A 24,067-nucleotide genomic window follows, 5' to 3' on the forward strand; every position below is an offset into this window, starting at 1 on the left:
GCTTCAAATCCATGAAACAAAGAGCTTCTTAGCAGTTCCTTTAAGAAGTAGAAGAAACTTTCCTATAGGGAAAGCTTCCCTGTAGCAAAGTTTCTTCTTATCCCCTTCAGACCCTTCACATGAATATTCTTGTTATGAAAAACTTAACTCTTTACTAAAATAACCCCCGAATATTCCCACATGGTAGTGCTAAACTCTATCTACTCCCTTAAAAAAAAAACAACTCACTGAACTCTGCCATGTTCAGTGGCAAGAAATGTCATAAACTAGCTCTGTATTTTTTTAATTAAAAAATCTCTCCCATTTACCTGTGCTCATAATGCCATTCTAAGAGACAAACCTGAGATCTTCTTGCAAGGGAACTACTTCAGGGCCACGTTACGTACTGATGCATGCCTGCCACCTCCGAGCAGGCAGAACCTGCTCCTGTCTGCAAAGGACCACAGACACTCTCAATAAAGAGGATTCTTCACAGAATTTTCCTACCATTTCTTCGTATGTAAGGAAATTTCAATTAAGTGAATGCTTCATAAAGCAGGAGTCTCATGACTCATCAGGCTGGTCACACAGGAAATGAGGGTTCCTGTTTGTGGTGGAAACATTAAGAAAGTTTATTGCAGAGACTATCTAGCATCAGAAGGCACTACGGCACATTGAAATGCACTCTGGAGGGGAGTCCAAGCTAAAGTTTATGGAGAAACACATCTTGCTCTTGTTTTATGGCTGTATTTTATTGGAAGTCCAAGGGCAAACAAGATTGAGAAGATGAGTGCTACCATGAATCTCTGAGATTATACATATGGTAGAAAGTAGTATAAGAAAAATATGTTTGCATATACCCCTTGCAAAGTAAAAACATCCCAAATTAAATACAGCCATCAACTGCTTAAAATGCCTCCAACTAATTGGAAAAGCTCTCTCAATTCTCATTAGAAATCTTTTCTGAAGACGATAGCTGTATCTTCTGTTGGTAAGATGGGTAACAAAAATCACTCAATGAACAGTTAGCCGTGGAAGTGTCTCAAGGCATACTCTATTTGTTTTATGATTTATTCCAATCCTGACTTCACCTGCTGCTCTCTGCAAGGTCTCAGTGGCCCACGTTTGCCCAATACAAGATTTTTCAGATTCTCTGCTACAGCATCTGATATTGGGCTCTGAATAGAGACAGTGAGGCAAGAATTGCTGTGCTGAATTAAGCTCGATGTTTCTAAATTGCATGTTTTAATTGGAGGATTTTTCCTCATTAGTATTACTTTGTTTCAATTTTCATTATTAGTATTTGCTTACACAGAAACATTTCCTCTCTGACCTTCTACAGGGATTTCAAAGGCCTGCTCTCACTCTCAGTTCACTGTATGTTTAGTGCCACTAGAAAAACTACTTGTTGTTGTACACACATATTTTATATATAACTTGTATAACGTATATGGATGTATACATATACAAACACACGTCTGTCTTTTCAATATACATTTCAATATACTTTTATTTCTATGAAAACTTGCATCCAGTCACTGCTAAACAATTCAAAGGATGAAAATTAATTAAAATAACTACTGCCAACTCAGTTATAACTCGTTATACATTCTCATCATATTGTTAAGTGATGAGAACTCACAAATATCCATAATATCTGGGATTTTTCCATTCCATAAAGAAAGAGCAAGTTCATACTCTGAACTATTAAGATAGGAACTCAAGAAAAAAAAAAAAAAAAAAAGCGTTCTTCAAAACATGTTATTTTTTTTTCCTCGATGCTTTGTTAATTCTTCCCTGACATTCAAGTCAGCAAACCAGAAGTCAGAGAGCTGCCTGCACAGTCTGTGCTGCCAGGGAATACAATGAGATGCTGCCTCACAGCACCAAATACGTTAGTGCAAGTTTTTGTTGCCAACCGCAGCTGCCAGCAAAAAAGCCCTTCATGCAAACAGTCTACATCGCGTGCATGAATTTGACAAAACAGTTCCAGCACTGCGTCTGATGCACGCTTGAGACAAATAGGCTGGTTAGTAAAGGCATACTCTCTCATCTCTTCAAAAACACTGCTTGAAGAGTCAAAAATGGTGCACCATTCCTGCTTAGCCTTTGCTACATTTATGCTAGGTTTTACTATTTCTTCTCATCAGTTTAGATAGGAAGGCCCCATGGTGGCTTTATTCTGAGTGCCAGAAGCTTTTACCTTGTAACAACAGCAGCTACAGGATGAATTGGCCTGAAAAAATGATTGAACTGCAAGCATGCAAGCAACAAAACATCACAAATATGACAAAACTTTATTCTGATCAATGCCCAGAGGATCCCTGAACTGGAAAGGAGCAGGGATTGCACACACCTGTCTCCCTACTGCTTTTATCTGACCCATGCAAATTTCTGTGCAAAGCAGTCAGTGCTCCCCACTGCTTTCGGACCCATTTCCACAGCCTCCTGATGGCTTCCCAGACACCCCCAAGCAAGAAACACGGTATTGCAGAGGAACTGCCACTGTTTGCAGGGTGCCATGTGCTAACCTGCTCTGAGCAATGTCTTCCAGATGTCTAAATGGCAAATTCTTACCCTAATGGGACTTAGGTTACAAAAGGTACTGAGAACAAAAGGGATAACTGAAAGAATTTATGCAAAGCAATTAATGCCAAAAGAGATTAAGAGGTATAGAGGTGTCAAATTAAAATTTACAACTGTAGCTGCATGCATGCTTTTTTTAAAAACCAGAAAAAATCCGCTTATTATTCATTTACTTTGGTAAAATAAATGGCTACAGAAAGATAATGAACAGAAACATAAAAAACATTAAAAATTCCTAAAGATTACTTTTACCTCGTTACATATTATGACATTTTGTTTATCTGATTTTAAGCAAGGCCTATGTAGGGTTCTATACATTCAGAGGTACTTCAAAATAATTGCTGAATTACAGTGTAAAGTAGTTTCGTTTCCCACAAAAAAATTTTTAGATCCAAAATCAGTATATAATTTATCTGCATGATCAGAACACCAAATTCCACTGAATTTCATAGTATGTTCCATGCTTCAGCTAGCCAATTCAGGCTTCCCTCTTCTACACCACACCGATAAGCCCAGAGAAGAAATAGTTACTCCAAAATCTAGCCCATGAGATCAGTATGAAGATGAAAACCAGGAAACCATTACCTATTTTTTCTATTTAACCTCCTTTAGGACTTTGACCAACACCAGCATCATGTCAAAGTATCTTTTTTTTTTTTTTTAAATTGTGCTTTAATTTTCATTATTTATTCCAAAATTGCTCAGGTAACCGATATTTTCAGCAACCTCTAATTCTCCTGGTGCCTAATGCTGCGTGAGCAGTACTACCCTTGCAACCAGACTAACGAGACAATTTTCTTTCTCCGTCAGCATATGCAATGACATGCAGGGTAAAATAAATTAAAAACCAAAACCAAAGAGGAAATCAAGGAAGTCGTCATATCTTACCCTAGGGGGAAACTCAGCAACATTTTCCTGAAATGCAAATAACACCAACGAGAAGTTATGCAAACCCACACTTGGCAGGGCTGGGAATGGAGCCCACACCTGTACCGCAGCTCTGTCCACGCAGCAGCCCTGCAGCTCTGAATAACGAAGGCAGATCCACTTAGCTCTCACTTAACACTTGGCTCTCCTCTTCCTACCTGGCATGGTGGTGGTGCTGCTGGATCAATTGCTTTGCCAGCCCCAGGAACAAAACTTGGGATTTATGGCCAATGCTTTATTGCTATGTAATACATTGGGGGGGGGGGAAACTGCTTAGTTGTATGTCTTTGTTGTTGTTTTTTTTCATTGTTGTTGTTGGCATTTTCCAAAATAGTAGCTTTAATTTATACATTTTTTAGTTACTTGCTGTAGAAAAGTGCCATTAAATTCAGAGCTGTGCTAGATGGCCAACCATGTAGAACAGAAAGCACCTGGATACCCTGATTGCTACAGTCCTCAGTACAGCACATGGGATTTCATTTTCCAGTCTTACATCTTCTGTTGGGAAAAAAACAACAGCTCACACAGAAATCAGCTTCATGGCTTAAATCTATTATAATCTCACAAAGCATATTGAGCAGCAAGACACAGGTGTTTCATGTTTAAGTCACTAATCACATGTGTCAATCACTATTTTAAATAGGAGCAGGGAGCACTCCTGAAAATCGAGAGACATCTGTGTGATTCTGGGATTCCTCCAAATGCAGCACTTGCTTGGCTTCAGCGTGAAAAGAGCAAGGGGCACACTGACCCTGCTTCCAGAGAGGATCAGATGTTTATTCCCTCAGCTAAGATCAAGTGCAATTGGGTTATAAAGCCTGAATATAGGGTTACCTGAAGGATCGCTTTTCATAGTGGGAAATCCTATCCTGATAGGTCTAGGAGAAGGAGGAAAAACTGTTCTGATTTGGAACAATCATTTCAATAGTAAGATGTACAGCCTTTGAGAGTGAGCTGCTATTCCCTTAACAAAATCATACTGGTAACAGATAGCTGAGATGAATTATTCCATTTTCATTATCCATGAACCTCATCATACATCATAAAAGGTTTGGGTTACAAATGAAGTTGTACAAGTTTACCGACAGTGATGGACTTCCAAATTTAAAAAAAAAAAAAAAAGCCAAGTCCTGACTGATAAAAGGCAATGCTGAAATAATTTAGTTAGCTAGAATCAACTGCTGAAAAGTGGACAAAATTCAAAGTATCCACGCTATTCTAATCAGCAAGAGCAGGAAATGTTGATGCTCTCCATGAACTAATAAAGAGTTCTTACTGACACTAACCGGATCAGTTATCACACAACATTCTCCTTCCTGCCAAGTCTCAAAAGCTCAGGATGGCACCAGGGAGAAACAGTAATAAGTATAGATATATGTGTGTGTGTGTGTGTGCTCTTTCTCTCTCTCACAATATGGATAACAGAAACTCTATCAGGCTCGACATATGTGATGTGAGTGACTTAAGCCTGATTCATGAAACAAGCAGCCACAGCTTCTCCAGTGCTCTTAGGGAAGGGGAGGGAAAAGCAATCCCTTTTCCTCCATTTTTCCCATAATTGGAGCCTCAGAGATTGCACCTTCCAAAAATATCATTGATCAAACTTCCCACAGATGAGTTTTGTCTAAAAAAAGTTGTACACACCAAGAAGGCAAGCTTTTTTGAACCACAGTTTAAGCAGGTAAAGAACACACTCAATTTGCTCTTTCTTCCCAAAACACTACAGCTGCAGGGTTGAATACAATACATACTTTCTAAATCTAGACTCAGACTGACTCAAGAGAGCTGGTAACCGTGACACGAACAGAGAACAACCTTCTTCCTGAAAAAGCTGTCTTTTCTTCCTGCAAAAGGTTGCTATAAGTACATCATCTTAGCATTGGCACACGGGAACTCGTGCTATGAAAGGCCACCCGTCTCAGATTCTTCCTAAATATAACCCTATGGGACAAGGCATCAGCTGCGTTAGGAATAATGCTCTAATGCAGCCCAACCTGAGCCTGGTGTGTAGGCAACACCATAGGAGCAAACCACAGCCTTGCTTTAGGAAGCCAAACACACAGACCCACCTAACAGAGCATTAAGCCAATTGTCATTAATGTTAAAGATGATATATGGCAAAAGTAAAAAAGGAAAATGAAGCTGGATGATAACAGAAAGGAAAAAAATATATATTTTATCAAGACACCAACACCTTTCCCTGCCACAACAGAGCCCTTGAGCAGCTCTGTCTTCAGCTCGCTTCTGGGCACAACTTATTTGCTGAACTCGGTCTCCAGTTACATAACCCAAGCCACCGCTGAGTGGAAGGGAGGAAGGAATCCTAGCTATTAGCAGACAAACTGCAAAATAATTAGCTGGTATTGGGAGGGGAAAAGACTGCAGAGGCATTGGAGGGAACAGCTCTGGAATTCAAACAACTGTACCAAAGCACTTGGATAGCTAAGTGGAAAAAAATCCAACACATACCCGGGTTCTAAGAGAGTCCACAACAGTCTATCACGATCCTTCTCTTTATTAGGAAGCATACATAGCCACTTGGTTTTCTTCACTTTTTCCCCTTCCTTCTGTCCACACCAATTCCTAACACACAACTCAGGGGAAAAACTTGGATCTAGACCACGCAGGAACACATTGCCTCCAGTCAAGTACGTAAACCAAATGCAAAACCCAAGAAAAACACCACACATGCAAATGCACAAAGTTCACTGGGCAGTTTACTTCATTTCTACCGAATGACTGGGAGGATTTTTATGCTCGGGCAGTCCTGACAAGGAGTGTTTTAAGGGACGTATGTGAATTTTGCAGTAAATACTGCAGTAGGACAAGGACTACTTCCATGTTAGAAAGGAGTGGTCATGTGTGATAAGCATCTGCCTATGTTGAGGAAGGGGGCTGTGGAAAAAAATAGCATATTTGTTCTGGATACATTCTAAATACTCCTTGGGTGGCACTAGTCTTAAGATATGTACATGGTCTATACAGGGTCTATAAGTATCCACTTGGTCTATAACGGGTCTATACACATGGTCTATATCGGTCTATAAGCAAGGAGTTAGCAAGAATTAGCACTCATACACATGTAAAAACCAAACAAACAGAGTACTGAATATTCTATTTACAGTATTTTTCCTCACTATAGTTACCTGGCAGTCTAAAGTAACCCTTATGATGAAGCATGAAACAATAACTTGCTTTGCTATTTAAGCACATCTACTTATTTCATTTATGGACAGACAATGCCTGTTTGACAAATGTTGAGACAGAACAAAAACTAAACAAAACCACTAGTGTGTGTATACTGAAATCTAGCAAAGGCTTCTGTAATAAATAATTAAAAAAGCAGAAAGATACAGCCCTTGCTTTGTTTACAGGCACTACATCTGTGATTGTTAAACCCAACTTGTACAAAGAGAAATATAAATGATATAATACAGACTAACGGGTTCTTAAAAATGAACATGCCAACGACATGACCGGAGTCCATATGAAGAGACAGGGAAGACATACATACAGAACAAGCGCTCTCATGACTGAACAGATGATGGCATTTGATAATATGTACTCCATCACAGAGTTTTGATGAAGAACACGCAAAACTAATGAAAAAGGAGAAGGGGGAAACCAGAACCTTATCAAACAAAACTTCCACTTTGACAGCAAGTTTCTTTACAGGGCCCTACTCAAGCTCCACGAGACAATGGCAGGACTCCCAAATGCTGCAGCTGGCACTGGTCAGATACAAATTCCACAGAAGGCTTTGAAATGTCAAAATACACATGCCTAACTAAATATTTGCTTTCGGCTCTACATATGTTAAGGACAAAAGTTAAACAATGATCGCGGTCTCACACTGGCCACTAAGTAGCATCTAGATGTTAGCCTTAGCTTTTCAGTATCCCTCTTGTTCTGATGCAGTTGGAGGAGAAACAACTGCCCACATTGCTGTAGTGCTACACCTTAAATGGCTAATGTCAGTCTGCCTTAATAATCAAAACAATTCCTAATAGATATAAAAAGCTTATGCAACATTATCTTGCATAATGTCAGAGATGCATATGAGGATTTTAATAGAAAGTAAATACAGTAACCGCATGCTGTTCAGATCCTTGAATTTCACCCAAGTTGGAACAAACTCAATTTATCTTCAGTACAATTTTTAAAAGTCTGCAATGCCTGGGTTCACAGCACCACAAACAGGACACATAAGCAATATTTCTTATTTTACAGGTCAATACAATCACTAGGCTTCCCTCTCTAAAATCCATTCTTAGGCCTACCTTTGGAAGCTCCAAACTATTTTCTTTAATTGTCTAATATACACTAGGCTCTATTTCATGGAAAAAGAATCAAACTCTACATCACCCGTAACTAGTCTTACTTTCTAAAAAGCCCTGATTAAACTGTATATACAAACTTCAGAACTACAAACTGCAGAACTAACATTTGAAAGAAATATAGAATTAAGTCTTTAGTAAGAACATACATCTAGAAAGCTAAAAGAATACAAATTTCTCCGCTCCTCTTTAAGGATTAAGTGCATTAAGTGTACCTATAGGCCTTATTTTTGGCTATTACATAAAAGCTCTAGAATTTACAGCTCTTGAATTAGCAAAGTTTTAAAGTGATTAGTAGAGCAGAAAGCTGTATCTAAAACAAAATTAGACTGTATTCAAAGCTAATGGAGTTTGGTTTTACCTGAAAATTAACATCTTCTTTCTTAAATATTAGTGCTCGAACTTCATCAGGATCTCCATTAAATATAGCTTGAACCAATGGTGGCTGAAATGAAGAAAAACATATCTTAAGAACATAACTCCATTCCAGTTTTTAGCAATACATGTATGGTGTTCTGATACAGACCACAAACACAAGATGAGGACAAAAATCAAACATTCCAGGCAGTGAAATCAAGAAACCAGAGGCAATATTTAGAATTGAAAGAACATCAAACTTTGAAAAGCTCAGACACACAAACACACTCTAAGTCACTGCAATAACCAATGAAACATATATAAAATATTTTTTTTTTTAAAAAAAGACTAGCTTATAACAGTTGAAAATAGAACCCCTCATAATAAAATTGGGGCTGTCATTACATACCATGAATTCCACACAATATAAGTAAACAACCCTCTTTTTGCAATAGCAAGTGACTAAACTTACTAGAAATTTTTCACCTGTTTAGAAGGAGTGAGAAAGCAAAGTGCATCAGATAAGTATGGCAACAAATTCACACTCACACGCATCTATTACTAAATATAGCAGGACTTCTTAGTAAGTAAGGAAAGCTGCTGAGATATGCCAGCAAGATTTTAGGCAGTCACTTAACAAAATAATTTAAAGAAATAAAAGCCCAGTCCCCACAGCACTGACCATTTTGCATAAGTGATAGCTTGAATCTAACAATTACATTTAGATTAAGGCTTATGCTATTTTTCTGTTTTAGCTTATAACTGCTGTTGCTCAATGTACATTGTACACTGTATCACTTCTCAAAATAAGCACAGCATATAATTGCAATATAATCCTTACATCAGTTTCTAAAGTGGTAGGGCATAAATGTACCACAGAGGAACGAGGAGTGGAGCGAGGGAAACACATTCACCAAGCCCTCTAAAAATCCTCTGCTGCTCTGCAAGCGTCGAGATCTGTTATTGCTGCACCATAAATAAAGTTACACGCAAAACAGTGAGCCCCTGCAAATATTTTCTACAATGAAGGTTCAACTTTTTCCCTCTTTACTGTAGTCAGCGTTACTGCCTCATCTCGTTTCAACATCGTGCAAGCTCGCATTAACCTTATGAAAGTTTCCCCTGGTGTTTGCAAGAGCATTATAAAGGAGAAATATGCCAAGAGACAACACGCCTTACCAGCACGTTTCCAGAGGGCGATGGACGCAAAGATATATTTTCCTGAGGCAATTTGGAAATAAACGTGGGAGCATCATCTTCCTCCTCCTCCAAAACAACAATACAGACCCGACTCATTCGATCCGTTTGGGGAAGCAAAAGCCAACAAAAAAACGCCAGCGACTGTGTTTCTGGGAGCAGGCTGCAGGTGTCACACCACGGAGCGCATCGGGGGGGCTCTCACCTGCCTCACACGCACTCACCGACTCGCTGGTGCACGGCCGATTAAAAAAGGACATGGCAATCCCCCCCCACGCTTCATTTTTTCAGGCTGAACCCCCCCTGAGTCGTTCGGGAAGTTCTCCTCCTCAGTAAAACGCCGCGAAACATCGAAACCGCAACGGAGGGGCTGCGGAACAGCTGGTGCCAATACCCCTCGGTCCAGGCCGCTCGCGTCTGACAGCTCTGCCCCCGTGACAGCCCCGCTGTAGCCGCACGCCTCTACCCACACAGGGCTGGCATTGTCACGGGAGCCACGACCCCGCTGTGCCGAGCACCAGCAGGGAACAATCGCCCCGGCGGAGACGGCCGCGGCTACAGCCCGTCCTGCACCGCCAGGCCAGCAGCAGCGGGCTCTCCACTGCCCCAAAACACACGCGGGCTCTGACCCTGCTGCGCTTCTACGGCTCCATCCCTCGGCGGCGAAAAGAGCCCGTCCCAAAAGGACATCTGCTTCCCAGCAGTTGCTCAGGAGGCGGAGAGAGGGGAATAATTCTTCCCCGTGCGATGGAAATATCTGCAATGAACGGCGAGGCTGCGGTACATTTACATGCGATGAGTCAGAGCCCGGGGACAATGCAACTCCTCGGATAATGTCGCCGGTTTAAGCCAGGCTCCCCAGATGACAGGAACACGAACACAGTTTTTACTCCCTCAGCGCCACCAGCGATGAGGAGCGTTCGTCTTTCCTGCGCCAGGCAGCAGCCGTGGCTCCTCCATCAGGGCAGGCGTCAGGACGAGGAAGGAGGCTTCAGCAGAACGACCCAGCCACCGCACGCAGGAGCTCAAACTGCTGCCCGAGACTCCTGCTGCAAAAAGCAGCTCATCACTCGAGTGGTTCTTTTGCTCACCACGTGAACGCAGTTCCCGTGATAGTCTTCATTCAGATTGAACGGAGGAAATAAAAAAAAAAAAAAAGGAAAAAAAAATCAGGCTCCGTGCATCTTCTCCGAGCCAACTTCTTTATTCGAACAGCTGTCACTGTGCCAACCTGATTTTCCTCTTCGGTTAAAGGTTCTGCTTATCAGTTGCTTGTTTTTTTTTTTTTATTTTCCCCTGACAGGCTGAATTATATGATCAGCTTATACAAGCCTGCCCGTCCGAGCGGAGCACGACGCGCAGCCACGGCGGCGGCGCTCCAACTGAGCACCGACTGCAGGCTCGCAGGCTGAAATGCCTCGTAATGCTCACATGTCACACTCACACAGCCGAGCTGCTGCTCGCAGTGCAACTTCCTCTGGCACACAAAAAAAAAAAAAAAAAAAGGAAAAAGGCGCCCTTTTTGGGGGCAGTCTTTGCAGTTACGCTTTTGCCAGCTCTGTGACTAACTGAGCTGAAAACGTAAAATTTCTGTAACTGAAGCAAGAGCGCCTGTTTAATGTTTTCCACTAAAAGCCGCAAAGAAATCTGGTGTTAGTGCCCTGCTGACTAACAAGGATTTCGGCAGTAAACAATTCCAGCTTTTAACTGCTTTCATATGGCACCGGACAGAGCAGCACCACAGCCCTTGCTTAACTCCTTGAAGACGAGGAGCTCCCCCCAAAAATCCCTCTGAAGATGAAATGAAAATAAAACCTCTCTTAACACAATCAGGTGACTGCTAAAAGCCAGCCCTTAATGACCAAACCCACAGCTTTCTGCAATGAGCACAGACAAACATGCCCTGTCCCTGAAAAATATAGCTCAGGTATAATCAGGATATAATGAAGCCCTGCAAGTTGCTAAATAAATATTTCAGCTTGAATCTGCTGAAGCAGTGCTGGTTTGTGGGTGTATTATGTAAATGGCTGCTGCCAGAGTCGCTGGATAAGCTTCGGTGCTGGAGAACAGAGGAGGGCTTTGGTTGGTGCCGCGCTAGGTGGAGGCACTGCCAGCATCTTTCCAGGGCTGCTCCCATCTCCATTTGTCAGCAGAGAGAACAAGTTGAACTTCACAGCTCCTCAAGCAGCCATTCCTTCTCATATCTTCCATATTAATCCAGGCAGAGAGAATGGCAGGTTGAAATGGTGCATTAAGTGGGTTGGGTATTAAGAGACGCGGTGAATTCCCATCTTTGGGGGCCACGGGAAGGAAGAGCTCATGTCACCACTCTTTTAAAATAATGCCTACAACAGCTTTGCTGCAACAGAATAAATTGCTTAGGACCCACCTGCTGACAGCTTCACACAGATGAAGGTTTTTACAGGTGCACAGGAGTTACCTGGTCTAGGGCTCCTTGAGCTCAGGATGGTTGGCGTGGCAGAATATAGCTCACGTTTCTGATTCACTATGAAATTTCAGCTAAGATTCAAGTTTCCCAAATGTTCTCATTTACAGCATATGAGTAACACTCAACTTTATAAATGTATTCTGTTCATTACACGGGGTCTGGTCATTTTGCAATTTCATACTTCTGGTTTTAATCACAAAAAGCAATGGTTGGTACACTGCACTGCTTTGTTGTAGCATTTCAAAAAAAATTATTAAGAATAAATAGCACAGAGTCATATGAATACATATGAACATTCATGTTCTCCTTGGCCACAGCAAAAATCGTTTAAATAAAAACTAGAATATCCTCCAGGCTCATCTATTGCAACACCCCGCCGTCTGCTAAGGAACACGGAGGAGAATAGCCTAGAGGATATTTTGCCTTTTGTGAAAAATGCCCTAGGGAGCAGACACTGCAGTTTACTTGCGTAAGTAAAAATTCCTTTGGGAAAAAAAAATAAAAATCATACTTTAAGTCTACAAGCAAAGTACACTTACGAAATGCAAACTTGATTTTCATACTATATACGCAAGCATGCATTTGTTAGGTAATGGTATTCCTGCTACACCTCTGTGTTAAGTGAAAATGAACCCTTTCCCAGAGCTGAAAGGTTTGTGTAGCAAACAAAACCTGAGTTCCACGCTTTTCCTTTGGAATTACCACTACACAACTAGACAGGTTGCTAGATAGGAGATAACACACAATTCAGTTCCATTTATCTGAAAGTGGTCTGGTTTTGACCTTGGCAATTAACACTCCAAAGTGAACTTTAAAATATATTGGTTAGAAATTCAAGAGTTAACATAAAAAGTACTGGACTTCGCACTTACTGTATTATGAAAACTCAGAAGAGTCAAGAACGTTTTCATTTACTCTGGTAATTATTCCAGAAATCTTACCTGTAATTGAAATAAAACCAACTATTTCCCCAAGCAAGTTAATGTGTTATGTCTTGCACAACACAACGCGTTTCTGAATGGTGACATTCCGACGGTCAAAGAGCTAAAAGCCAATGCATCACAGCTGGCACTAGGAAGAGAAGCAGCACAACCGAATCAATACTATATTGATCCTGATGGCATTATAAACCGTGGAAGTAAGCAGACAAAAAACCCACTCAACACTACAAATGTGTGTGTGCAATTACTTTCATACCCAAAGGACAATTCACCTCTAGAAACATTTAACGTTTGCTTACAGTGAACTAGGGCTTGGAGGATGCTTAATAAAACCAATCCTCACCCCTCCCACCCCCAGCAATTGGGAGCAATGCCTTCAGCTCAATGGAAACACCACCTCTACCCATCTCTTCCTCCAGGTTCAAAACATACCCAAGGTATCCTCTGGTTTGCGAAATACGAGTTTTTAATGCTACCTAACAGCTAGTAGCAGCTATTTTAAGAGTCAAAAGCTTGAGGTCACAATTCTACTGAAAGAAACCAAAGCAAAGTTTTAGGTTTTCAGTGGATTATATAGAAACTAATAATTTTCAGAGATGGAGAAGAGATAATAGTAACAGAGAATGAAGGCAGGGTGAATTCAAGAGGATTAATTTAAAAGTCCTCTCCCTAAACTGACCTAGGAATCATAACAGAACCTCACAAAGGTATGAATAAAGAATAATGCATTTCTTAAAATATAATTCTCAGTTAATCCTAATAAAACTTTAAATAACTAAAGTTCAGTGGGTCATCAACATCCATCTTCTCCAAAGCCCTCGAAAGTTTCTAGATTAGATTTCATATAAGAAAGCTTATTAAATGAGTAGAAGGAAAGAAGAGTTGAATATAGACTAATCTTAAAAGAAAAAACACATTTCTACTGGGACTTGGGCGATTTGACAGTGTCTGTGATATCTAATTGTTAGCAACATAAAATCTCCATACTCAACTCTAAAATTTTAAGGAGTAAAATATATTGACGTTTGGCAAATTCGAAAAAGTTGTCATGGTCAAATAATTTGTCTTTAAGAAAATCAAGTTCCAAGAGGCCTTCACGGGTGGATATAAAGAAAACACGACGCAAAAATGCAGCCTGCAGACTAAAAAATAGATGACAGCAGCCACATCTGCACCAGGCAGAAACAAAACATGAACTTGGAAGCAGCTAAAAATAGTAACCTTTTCTATAGATCTACCCTTTTCTCTAGGAATTGATGAGCAGAGGACTGTACAGCAGCGCTGTGGATGACACTGAAAACCTCAGTGAAGAACATTCAGTCTCAATAAGCCCACCTAAACAGAGATTTCTCTCTCGACTACCAGCATTTATCAAGTTTTTTTTTTTTTCCCTCTGGGGTGTGATTAATCCAACTGGTTTCACTTTGTATTTTGTATAATTAATGATCTAGGAAAGGACGGAAATTGTTCTGCCTGGTTCCAGTAAATATGAAAATTTTTAAACCAAATAAGGCTTTTATTTTATTTTTAAACAATCTGTATCAGCTCTGCAAGTCTAAGACATAAGCTACGGGTCTCCTCAGAAGACAAAGATCACTCATACTACTTGTACAGCTGTCTGTGCACAAGCATGGTGCACAAACAAAAGATAAGCAGTTTTTTGAATAATTTAACTACAGGATTTACTAAAGTGTTCCCCACGTATAAGCAGAGATGAGTGTTCAGCATCACCATGAATATAAAGCTGCAATACTTCAAGCAGCCTTGTGAGTCACTCGTCTGAAACTCTGCTGTTTCCTCCCTGCTCCTGAGGGAATGAGGTGGAGTCAGGAAAGAGAATGGTCCAAGGCAACAATAAATTACCACCTTTCCTCTCAATCTTGTCCCATTTATTCCAGATCATATGCACAGCTGGGATGCAGAAAAGGAGACTAGTTTTAACCTCTAGACACCACATTTCTGCTTCCCAAGACAACTAATTTAGCTTTGCTTGCACCTCCCAGATGCTGTAGGCAGGTCTTCATTCTCTCATGAAAGTACATAGCCTGAATCGATCTACAGAACTACTTTAATTCAGAGAAAATACATGACTACATAAAAGTTTCTAGTTAATAATACCCAGTAACTGAATAGTCATTTAAAAAAAAGAAATCTGACACAGAAAAAAAATCTGGCATTCATTCTAAGTTCTCTCTTTTGGAACAGGATTTGTGAAAAACTACTCATGTAAAATGCATGTTTGTGCTTGAGATTTAAACTGAGTTTGTATGTTTAAGAAATGCAAACTTTGTAAAACACTTCCTAAATATCTGATCAGAGAGCAATAAAGTATCTTAAGTGTTAAAAATGTATTTACTGATTTTCTGTTTTAAGACGTCTTATATATTTTACACATCTGAACAATATGCTGGTAGAAGAAACTCTCAGCAGATCTATAGCACCCTACAGCCACTACAGTGATTGTAAAATTAAAATCCGTATTACTGATACCCAAAATATGGAGTCTAGCAAGCTGCCTCAATCAGAAAAACAATGAGAACTGAGCACAGACATTCCTAAAACAGATGGGAGAAAAAAAAAAAAAAAAAGGAAAAAAAGAAAACAGAGAAGCAAGGCAAATACAAGAGTCGTATTTCTTTAAAGACATCTGAAGAAACAGCATCTTCCCTCCTGATTTCTAGCTAGGATGCCACCCAAGATACTTCACTTTTTATTAAGGCCAGATTTTACTTCACTGGCAGGGCTATTTCTCTGTGCTCTTTAGAGCATAGCATACAGCCCTGTAACCAAAACCAGCCCGCTGTTCCTACATTAACCAGCAGTTCCCAAAATAAAAGGCCTCCACAGCCTGACTTCAGGCTCTCGAGGTACCTCACACAAACCTGTGGCTCCTACTGACCCAGGGGCTGGATCTGCCTTCAGAGCAGCAGCTCTGTGAGGGCGGCTCCGACACTCCACAGCTGTCTGAAATAACCTCCAGAGAAGTCTGACAGTGGAAACGGCTTCGTATAAAATTAATTAGGAGTCAAAACAACTGCTGTTTCAGGGAAGGTGGTCTGCAAAAAGATGCGCCTGGGTCTATGTGTTGCTGCGGACAGTTAGGCCTGTACCCATGAAGAAAGGCAAAGCTGTACTTTAGGCAGTGTGCTGCTGTGGGTTTGGGGAGGGGGGAGGGTGGTTTTAAAGACCCTTTTCTTTTGGGGAGAAGGTAAGTGACAGCAGATGGCTTCTGATGGAAAGCGGAGAAGGCTCTCTCAAAAACATCAGCTCAGTCAAAGGGAGAAGTAGGCAAAACACCTCAGTGTTTGTTAAACCCACACAAAACCACAATTATTAGACATGGAAGCTCTTTTGGCAAGTATGACTGCCTTTCTAAAACGTTTTCGTAGCATGAAAAGCAAGGTCCCCAGACCAGTCACAGGTATTTTCACCTGTCAGCAGAGCAGGGAAGTCACTGGACAGTAGGAGTACTTCTGGCCCCTTCAGTTCCTTCCAATTCAGACCACGTCCACACCCTGTTTTGCGTTCTGGCGCTGGAAACGGCATCAATTATATTTTACAATAATAACCAGAGCACACTGCCAGGAATAATTACTGAAGGCAGCAACTTGTGCTGCGCACACCAGCTCCAACAGCGGAGGGCAAGGAAACAAAACAGAAATCAAAGGCTGGGCCTCAGCAGCCCCTGTTTGCTCTCCCACACGTCGCCCATTCCCTCCCGGCAGATCCCTGCTGGTTGCTGGGAGGTGACCCCAGGCAGGAACGCAACCAAAAACCCCAACCAGAGGCTTCACAAGACAGCAACCCGCTGTCACAGCTGGCACCGACAGCCCGATGCTGCGGGAAGGGACGCTATTGAATCCTCCCTAGGAGAAGAAATGGATAAAGGGAGTTTGTCCAGAGCAAACGAACGACCGCAGAATCCCGAAGCTTAAGGTTTGTATCACCAACCACACTGCTGTGAGAGCATTCGCGTCAACATGCACACGCACTTATAAATAAACTAAAACATGATCCTACTAAATCATATTAGGGCAGCTGGTAAAACAACTAAGAGAATTCCCTTTGGGCGCATGCACAAGAATTAGTACATCCTCTTTGATCTGCTTCTCTCCTCATCTACAGTCACGCTCTGAAGAGGAGCATAAGAAAAGCTGATTTGATGGATTTCCCCTTTGAAAATTTGTTCCTGCAATACAACTGAAGCAGAAAAAAAAAAAAAGAGAATCAAGCTCAATTTATTACAAAAACTCGAATGATGTCACAAGAGGTCAACATAACATTGCCTTATTTTTACCACACAATAGGTCTCCTTTCCTTTCTCCTGAGGCTTGCAAACACGGTATACAGTCTGGGCTTCAAGGACAGGTGCAATGTACAAGATCATCACAGGCCTCTCCGAGGCTGCATCCTTGAATATCAGTAGATGTCCACAGGGTTTTCTCTAAGTGTGGCACAGCATCCTTTTTTTTTTTTTTTTTTTTTACCTTGCATATTTCCCTCCCACATAAGATGACGAGCACATCACATTTGGTCTGTAAGGCCAGCCAGCTTTCCTACTGAGACTCATTTAGCTGTATGTGCTAGAAAAGAGTAACCTTTATCCTCACCTTGCTTTTTATTTAACCTTGTTTCTTTCAAAGGCTGGAAACACTCTTAAAGTAAAGGTAGCAGCATGGGAGCCACCCCAGTTCAGCACTGGACAGTGCTGGTGTTGAGATCCAAAGCTGTAACACCCACGCTGTAGCCAAGAAACCTGGAATAAACTTTATGATAATGTTTATAATAAAATAAACCCCTGCTGCATGGCAATCCAGCTGTGTTTCTGAAGAAGCAGATGTTGGACAGGTGGATTTCTAGAAATGAGCTCCTCTGCTGCCTGTGACTGGTGGCCAGTTAAAGCAGAGGCTGTGACAGAATCAAAGAGGTGATATCTAAAAAATTTCACTGCAGCGTGTGTGAGAGCTTGGCACAATAAACTCAAATCAAACTTTTTCTTTTCAATACTGAACTTTATTTTACTTTAATGCAGATTTGCTAATCCCTTCCTTTTCCCTTTGCTTCCCCCTGTAAAATTAATTGGCCAACTAAGTTTTCTCATCACCATTTCTGTTCATACACTAAAGTATCTATTGCTTCTGAGCTGTCTTCCAATTCACATAGAAAGAACAGGGAGACCTAAATCTGGCTGTGAGCATATGAAATTATGGAAGAGATTTGGGTTCATTTTTTTTTCATTTCTGCAGGCCAGAATAGTAGCAGGTAGCTATACAAAAATATAACAGGTAACAAATCCTGATGTTCTGGGATAACATCCAGAGGTCTGAGAAAGTGATTCTCATCCCTGAATTTTTATCTCACGCCACTTACAGAATTCAGGCAAGAAAGTCAAATCCATCATGCCAGTCAGCAGAGGGCTTTCACAGTTTTATGTCACCAACCACATGAATCCCCGTGGTTAAGTTGTCATGGTGACACAATGTTTGCTTTCATACGTTTGTCCGAAATTCCTATGGATTTCCCACCAGGCCAAAACCAGCAGCAGTTGGGAGGACACCACTAACATTTAAGCAGTTGAGTCAGAAATGCATACTGCTTCCGTCCAGACTATTATCTGGGAAACACTAAAAAAAATGATTCATACCATTTTGAGTTGTGGAAGGGTGGAAACAAACATCACATTCAACTATTTAAAACTCTCAGTGATGACTCATGTCAGCTTCGGACCTTTCCAGAATCAGCTCCCTTTTCCAAGTAGCAAATTGCTGTTGACTACTCGAGAAAATAAGCTGTTGACTACTCAGGCAAACAAACAAGATGGATTCACTTTCCACAGAACTATTCAACTATCAAAGCGAGAATAAAAGGGAGAAGGGTGACCCCATCCCCCGCAAGACACCACAAACAAAACAACATTAAACTCATGAAGTTTGGTCAGTCAATAATACCTCTGTAGGCCAAATTTAGAAAGGCCACCACCTGACAATTGACAACAGTGCTTCTGTACTAGAAATAGGCCTTAAATTTTACATGTTTCACACCAAACAGCCACGAGGCCTCAGAACTCGTTGGGTATTGTTTGGTCCCAAACCTTTTTAAGTTAGATTTTAGCTGTATTTCCAAAAATCGTCTTGGAAATGTTATTACAGCAAGCCTGTTACCTGTCTTGTCTTAGTAGGGTTTTATCTTGGCCTATGTTTTGCTTGGACTTGCACGGTTGCATGGTTTCAGCAGCCAGTATGGCCAAAACATTAATCCAGTCCCGGGAACAAGAAGACATAGCCAGCTAAGAGTGAGGAATAGCCTGTGAAAAGCTAAGAAAAGAGCACAGAAATACATCCGAGTAAGGGCTATACAGCACTCATTGGGCCTCCAGTGATTCAGTGACCATGAGGGGAAGTAGCATGGGTTGGACTGAGAAGGAAAAAAAAGAAACTAAAAATGGGTAGGAGCAACTATGTAATGCAGACTGCTTTCTTCCCCACACAAGAAGGGCACCAGGAAGAGGATGCTTTGCATGAAAGCAATGCCACCCAACATTTCCCAAGTCTGGCCATCTTTGGAAAGAAAAGTCAAAATTAGCTTCAAGGTCTGCCTATTGTTCACTCAGAAGCATAAACCTGACGTAAATAAAAGAATTAAGAAGCATTACTTCTTTAGTGAAAGGGTTGTTAGACACTGGAACAGGCTGCCCAGGGAGGTGGTGGAGTCACCATCCCTGGAAGTCTTTAAAAGACGTTTAGATGTAGAGCTTAGGGATATGGTTTAGTGGGGACTGTTACTGTTAGGTCAGAGGTTGGACTCGATGATCTTGAGGTCTCTTCCAACCTAGAAATTCTGTGATTACCAAGAGGCAACATTTTATTTAGAATGACAGAGTGATGGCAGCAAACATTTCTTGGAAGACTGCATGGTTTCTAACATTCGAAGCATAGCTCTTTGATTTTCTTTGTCAATGACAACAGGACAGCAGAATATACTCCTTCAAAACAACTGTTTTCAATTTTGGTCATTGCTGAAACTACCCTAATAGGAAGGTTTTGAAGTCAGTAATAGCGGGGAGAGGAAGAGACTGAGATACTATGCGGCTCCAAAATTCGTAAATTTAAGAACAAAAAAGAATTGTTGCCTTTAAAAGTTTCTGTTCAGATTGTCCTACTCATTAGTCATGTGACGATACAGTCTTCCTCTGATCCAGACTCCCCCTCCCTGCCCCACCCATGGAAGAATACTGTTAGTGGATGGGTTTTCTGCTTATTTTTTTTCAAGACGGGGTTTTGGAGGAGAGAATACTGAACACATGGATAAATTTTCTTTAAAAGGTTTTCTACAGTTCATTTCAAATCAGATTCTCTCTTGCAGAAGAGTTATAAGAGTTGAAACAAAATGATAGATATTTAACTAGTGTAATACTACAATGCATGTAACATTCGTGCCAGTGCAATACTTTGAATATGTAAATTCCAGCAGATATGAATAGAGAGGCTGTGACCACAGAAACCACAGTCCAGCTCACTTGCTCACATCTGGAATGTTTGTTTTTCGTTTCCATACATACCAGGAACTCTAAATACTATATACAAATGAGAAAAATGAATTCTGGTTGCTATGGATATCAGGGCTTTTATTTTCTCTCTGTTCAGGATGCAAACACTGGGCATCACTGTATATGAATTCTTCAGATTCCCTTCAGGACAGTGTGGACCAACAGCTGCCTCACATATCAGGGTTTGCTGTCTGTGGTATTTTTCCTAGAAATATTCAGGAATCCCTTACGCTTCCCTCATGTCCAAGGAGCTCCTTTCTGGCAACTGGAACCATTCTGGAAAACACAGCTGGATAAAGTCCACATATTCACACACACACTACTACGGGATGAGAGCGGTTGTCTGAACCTTCGACAGCTGCCAAAATGGATGGCTTTTCCCAAAACTCAGCACGGGTTTACAGCAAGGCTATACAGCAATAGCCAAAAAACTTCTTACTCAGCTGCTTCAAACCTCGCAAAGTCTTCTCCACAATGCTCACTGGGGTTGTCGCTTCCAGGGGGGCTGCTAAACATCACCCCAGGATAGCAGCAGCAAAGTGACATTTATTCTTAGAAGTTACTTCTGTTGGCTTTTTTTAATTCAGTAACTTGGAAGGGAAGATATAAAGAGCACTTTCCTTAAACAGCCTAAGCATTCCCATAGTGAATAGTTTCATAAAATATAGCAAAATACTAATTTAGAACACTAATTAAAGTTTTAACACCCCAGAAAATTGTATTTCTTTTTCTATTTTTTAAAGTGAGGTTTGAGGAAGTGGCTGAGTCTGATTTTAACTGCTGGCCACCAGAGATATTCTTCACTCCCCTCTTCCCTGCATGATCCTTGCTCATTCACATCCCCTTCCTGTGCCAGCACAGGCATTCGTGTGATCTAAGCACCTCTGTTTTTATTTTCTTGGTGATAAATTAGTTGAGCCAGCTCATCAGGGGATGACAGCTGACACAGAGAAGCAGTGGGAGCATTCAAACTGCTCACTGTGATAGAAAGTGATTCAATTGCTTTGCAAAACCTCACCCATCAGCAGAGCTCCCTTCATCAACAGCAACCGATCAGAACTGCTTCAATCCTTGTATCTTCCTTCAAATACCACAGAGCAACTTTCCTGAAACCTGAACTTTTCCAAATTTAGACATGTATTACAACCACGTGTATCACTCTCAAAATTCTTTCCAATTATATGAAAGCCTAGGGGAAGAACTTGAGTTTTACTCCTATGCATCAGTATATAAACCACTGCTAATGTGTTTGTTTCTTTGAAAAGAAGATACTTCGCATTTTTGCAGAAATTTCACAATTATGCTAATCAGATTGCCTGCATAGTGCTAACAACATTTATAAAGCATACAGAAGAGCAGGCTACAGAATTTTAGTTTTTTTTCCAAAACACACACACACCAATTATGCATGCAGAATCCACAGCTGGTAGAATTAGTTTATGTACTTATTATATCAGACATTGGAATGCAGAAAAAGGTAGTTACATTACAACTTCACATAATCATCCATACATGAATTAGAAGTTAAACTTGAGATCTTCTAAAATTGGAATGATTTGTTCCAAGATTTGTTCCAATGCTGGCTTCAATCAGTCATCTGTTCAATTAAGATGACACCAAGAGGAGAACTTGAGAAGTACATCTTGGCGTTCCAAAGAGCTAACAAAATGCTTCGTAAGGGAACACTTTTAATACAGAATCAGAAAGATTATGCCAAAACACAATGATACATAATACTTACGAATTCTGTATTATTTATTTAAACCATGAAGAAAATAAGCTTCTATAACCTTGCCTCTAAAATCCATAAATTTAGCTATCTTAGAATCAACGGATAACCAAATTATATTCAGCAAACATGCATACATGAAAATGGAAAGTGTCTCTTCAAGTATTTGCAGAACTAAGGCTACAGAACATCTAGTATCCAGTCATTTTCTACTACTTTTGACAAGACAACTCTCATTTTATAAAAGCACTATGAAAAAACAGGTTTCTATAAAATGTAAATAGAGTTTTATGAATGCATTAGATACCTGTTTAGTAACAAAAAGTTAAGAATGTATTTTAGAATATTCCTAATTATTTACATCATATGTGCCAGGTTGTGCAAAGTCTTCCCCCAAAATCCTCTTCTACTGCAACCAGCCTCCTCAGACTGTGTGACAATCAACAGATAACACTACTGAATTCATAAACTACATTTGTAAGCTACACTAAAAAACACACACGTGATTAGAAATACACAGCATTTCAGTCACATAGATAAACACATTTTGAGTCTTTAGCAGCCACTGTCACCTTCTCTTCTGTGTGATTTCAGGCCCTGAAAAACAAAGGCCACTGACTCACTTTTTTCGGAATGAAGCGTTGATTTCCCATGTTTCTTCTTGGAGGCACACTGACACCTCATGGACATTTTAAAAATGTTTTAGGGACTACTCTTTCTTATTTCTTCTTTTTTTTTTCCAGTGTTTTTAAAACCCAAGTAACTTTTTAATACTATGTTGACTTCTTAAGAAATGTACACAGCATTATTGACTTATTGCTAAGTTCCTCATAACATAAATACTTAGTATTCATACTGGATGAGCATTGTGAGGGTCCCACTAGCATGGGACATGAAGACAATGTGCCTCTCTCCAGCTCCAGCCCCTCCAAATTAATATTGCAGAGAAGCAACCGCAGCCCCTGTACCTCCCGGCAGAACAGCTGAGATGAAGAAAAATAGGATGAATGTCATATGAAGGATGAGATTTGAAGCCCGAACTAGCTCTGAATAATTTTCTGTGGCTATGCAGAAGCACTTGACCCCTTTGAAGTCCATGAAAGCCTCCACAGATACACAGGATTACCTACAAACATTAACAGATTTGTGTAGATTAAATCTTGTTCAGTTCATAGTAAGGTAGCAATAAGCCTTATTTAGCACTGTTGTACCATAGAAAACAAAAGTAAAAGGCAAGGTTCCCTACAGATTCTCATTCTGGAGTAACAGCATATTATCCTGCTATTTATTCCTTCTGCCATTTATTCCTTCTTGATTGAGGAGAGGAAAAAAAAAAAAAAAGGAAAAAGTCTGTAGTAATTTATGTAAAAAAAATCATACACAACATGTAAACTGGTAAATAAAATGATAATGTCTTCAACAGATTAAAAAGAGTAATATAAATATAATAGGCCTTTAATGCTTATTTGCTATGGGCATTATGAGACTCCTCTAAATTACTGTAGAGCTAATTAAATTAATGATACCCAGGAAATACTAATATTCAGGAGGAAGAAAAAAAGTCAAAACTCTTTTGAAATATTTCACCTTACCTAAATATGCAAGACAAAGCCACTTAAAGGATTTTATTAGTTCTTAAAAATGAAAAGAAACTCCATTATATCATTTCTTTAAACTTGCTCCTTCAAATATTCTTGATCTTGTAAAAAAAAAAAAAAAAAAAAAAAAAAGAAGAACACTTTCATTTTGTTTTCTAAAATACTTCAAGCACTCCTCCACACATTTAAATCCTCTCTGACAAAAGCTGGGATGCTTTGTCTTTTTCTTTTTTTTTTTTAATAAAAAGCTATTAAAAACAAATGTAAAATAAGTCTTTGCCTCATATCTTTCCCATGCCTAAGGGAAGAGAAAAAGAATGAATACTTGAGAATCTTTTACTTAATACAAGCTTTGCTTTACATTTCTTTTGAAGTGGAATTCCTGTAGCATTAAAATCAAATCAAGGAGGACAAAAGGATT

General features: G+C 40.2%; 1 protein-coding gene across 2 annotated transcripts in view; it reads right to left on the reverse strand.

Annotated features, from left to right (window-relative positions):
• Positions 1-24,067, reverse strand: part of ANKRD28 (ankyrin repeat domain 28) — a 116,116-nt gene that overhangs the window by 66,614 nt on the left and 25,435 nt on the right. The window contains exons 1-2 of one of the 2 annotated variants that reach the window (XM_068674289.1): positions 9,366-10,807; positions 8,191-8,274 (exon numbers count right to left, since the gene is read on the reverse strand). In XM_068674289.1, coding sequence (XP_068530390.1) covers positions 8,191-8,274; positions 9,366-9,482 — 201 coding nt within the window. In that variant the 5' untranslated portion in view covers positions 9,483-10,807. Of the gene's footprint in view, positions 1-8,190; positions 8,275-9,365; positions 10,808-24,067 lie in introns of those variants that run through there. The other variant, XM_068674290.1, reaches the window with a different exon arrangement.

The sequence above is a fragment of the Anas acuta genome, chromosome 2 (assembly GCF_963932015.1).
Source record: "Anas acuta chromosome 2, bAnaAcu1.1, whole genome shotgun sequence".
Lineage (NCBI taxonomy): Eukaryota > Metazoa > Chordata > Aves > Anseriformes > Anatidae > Anas > Anas acuta.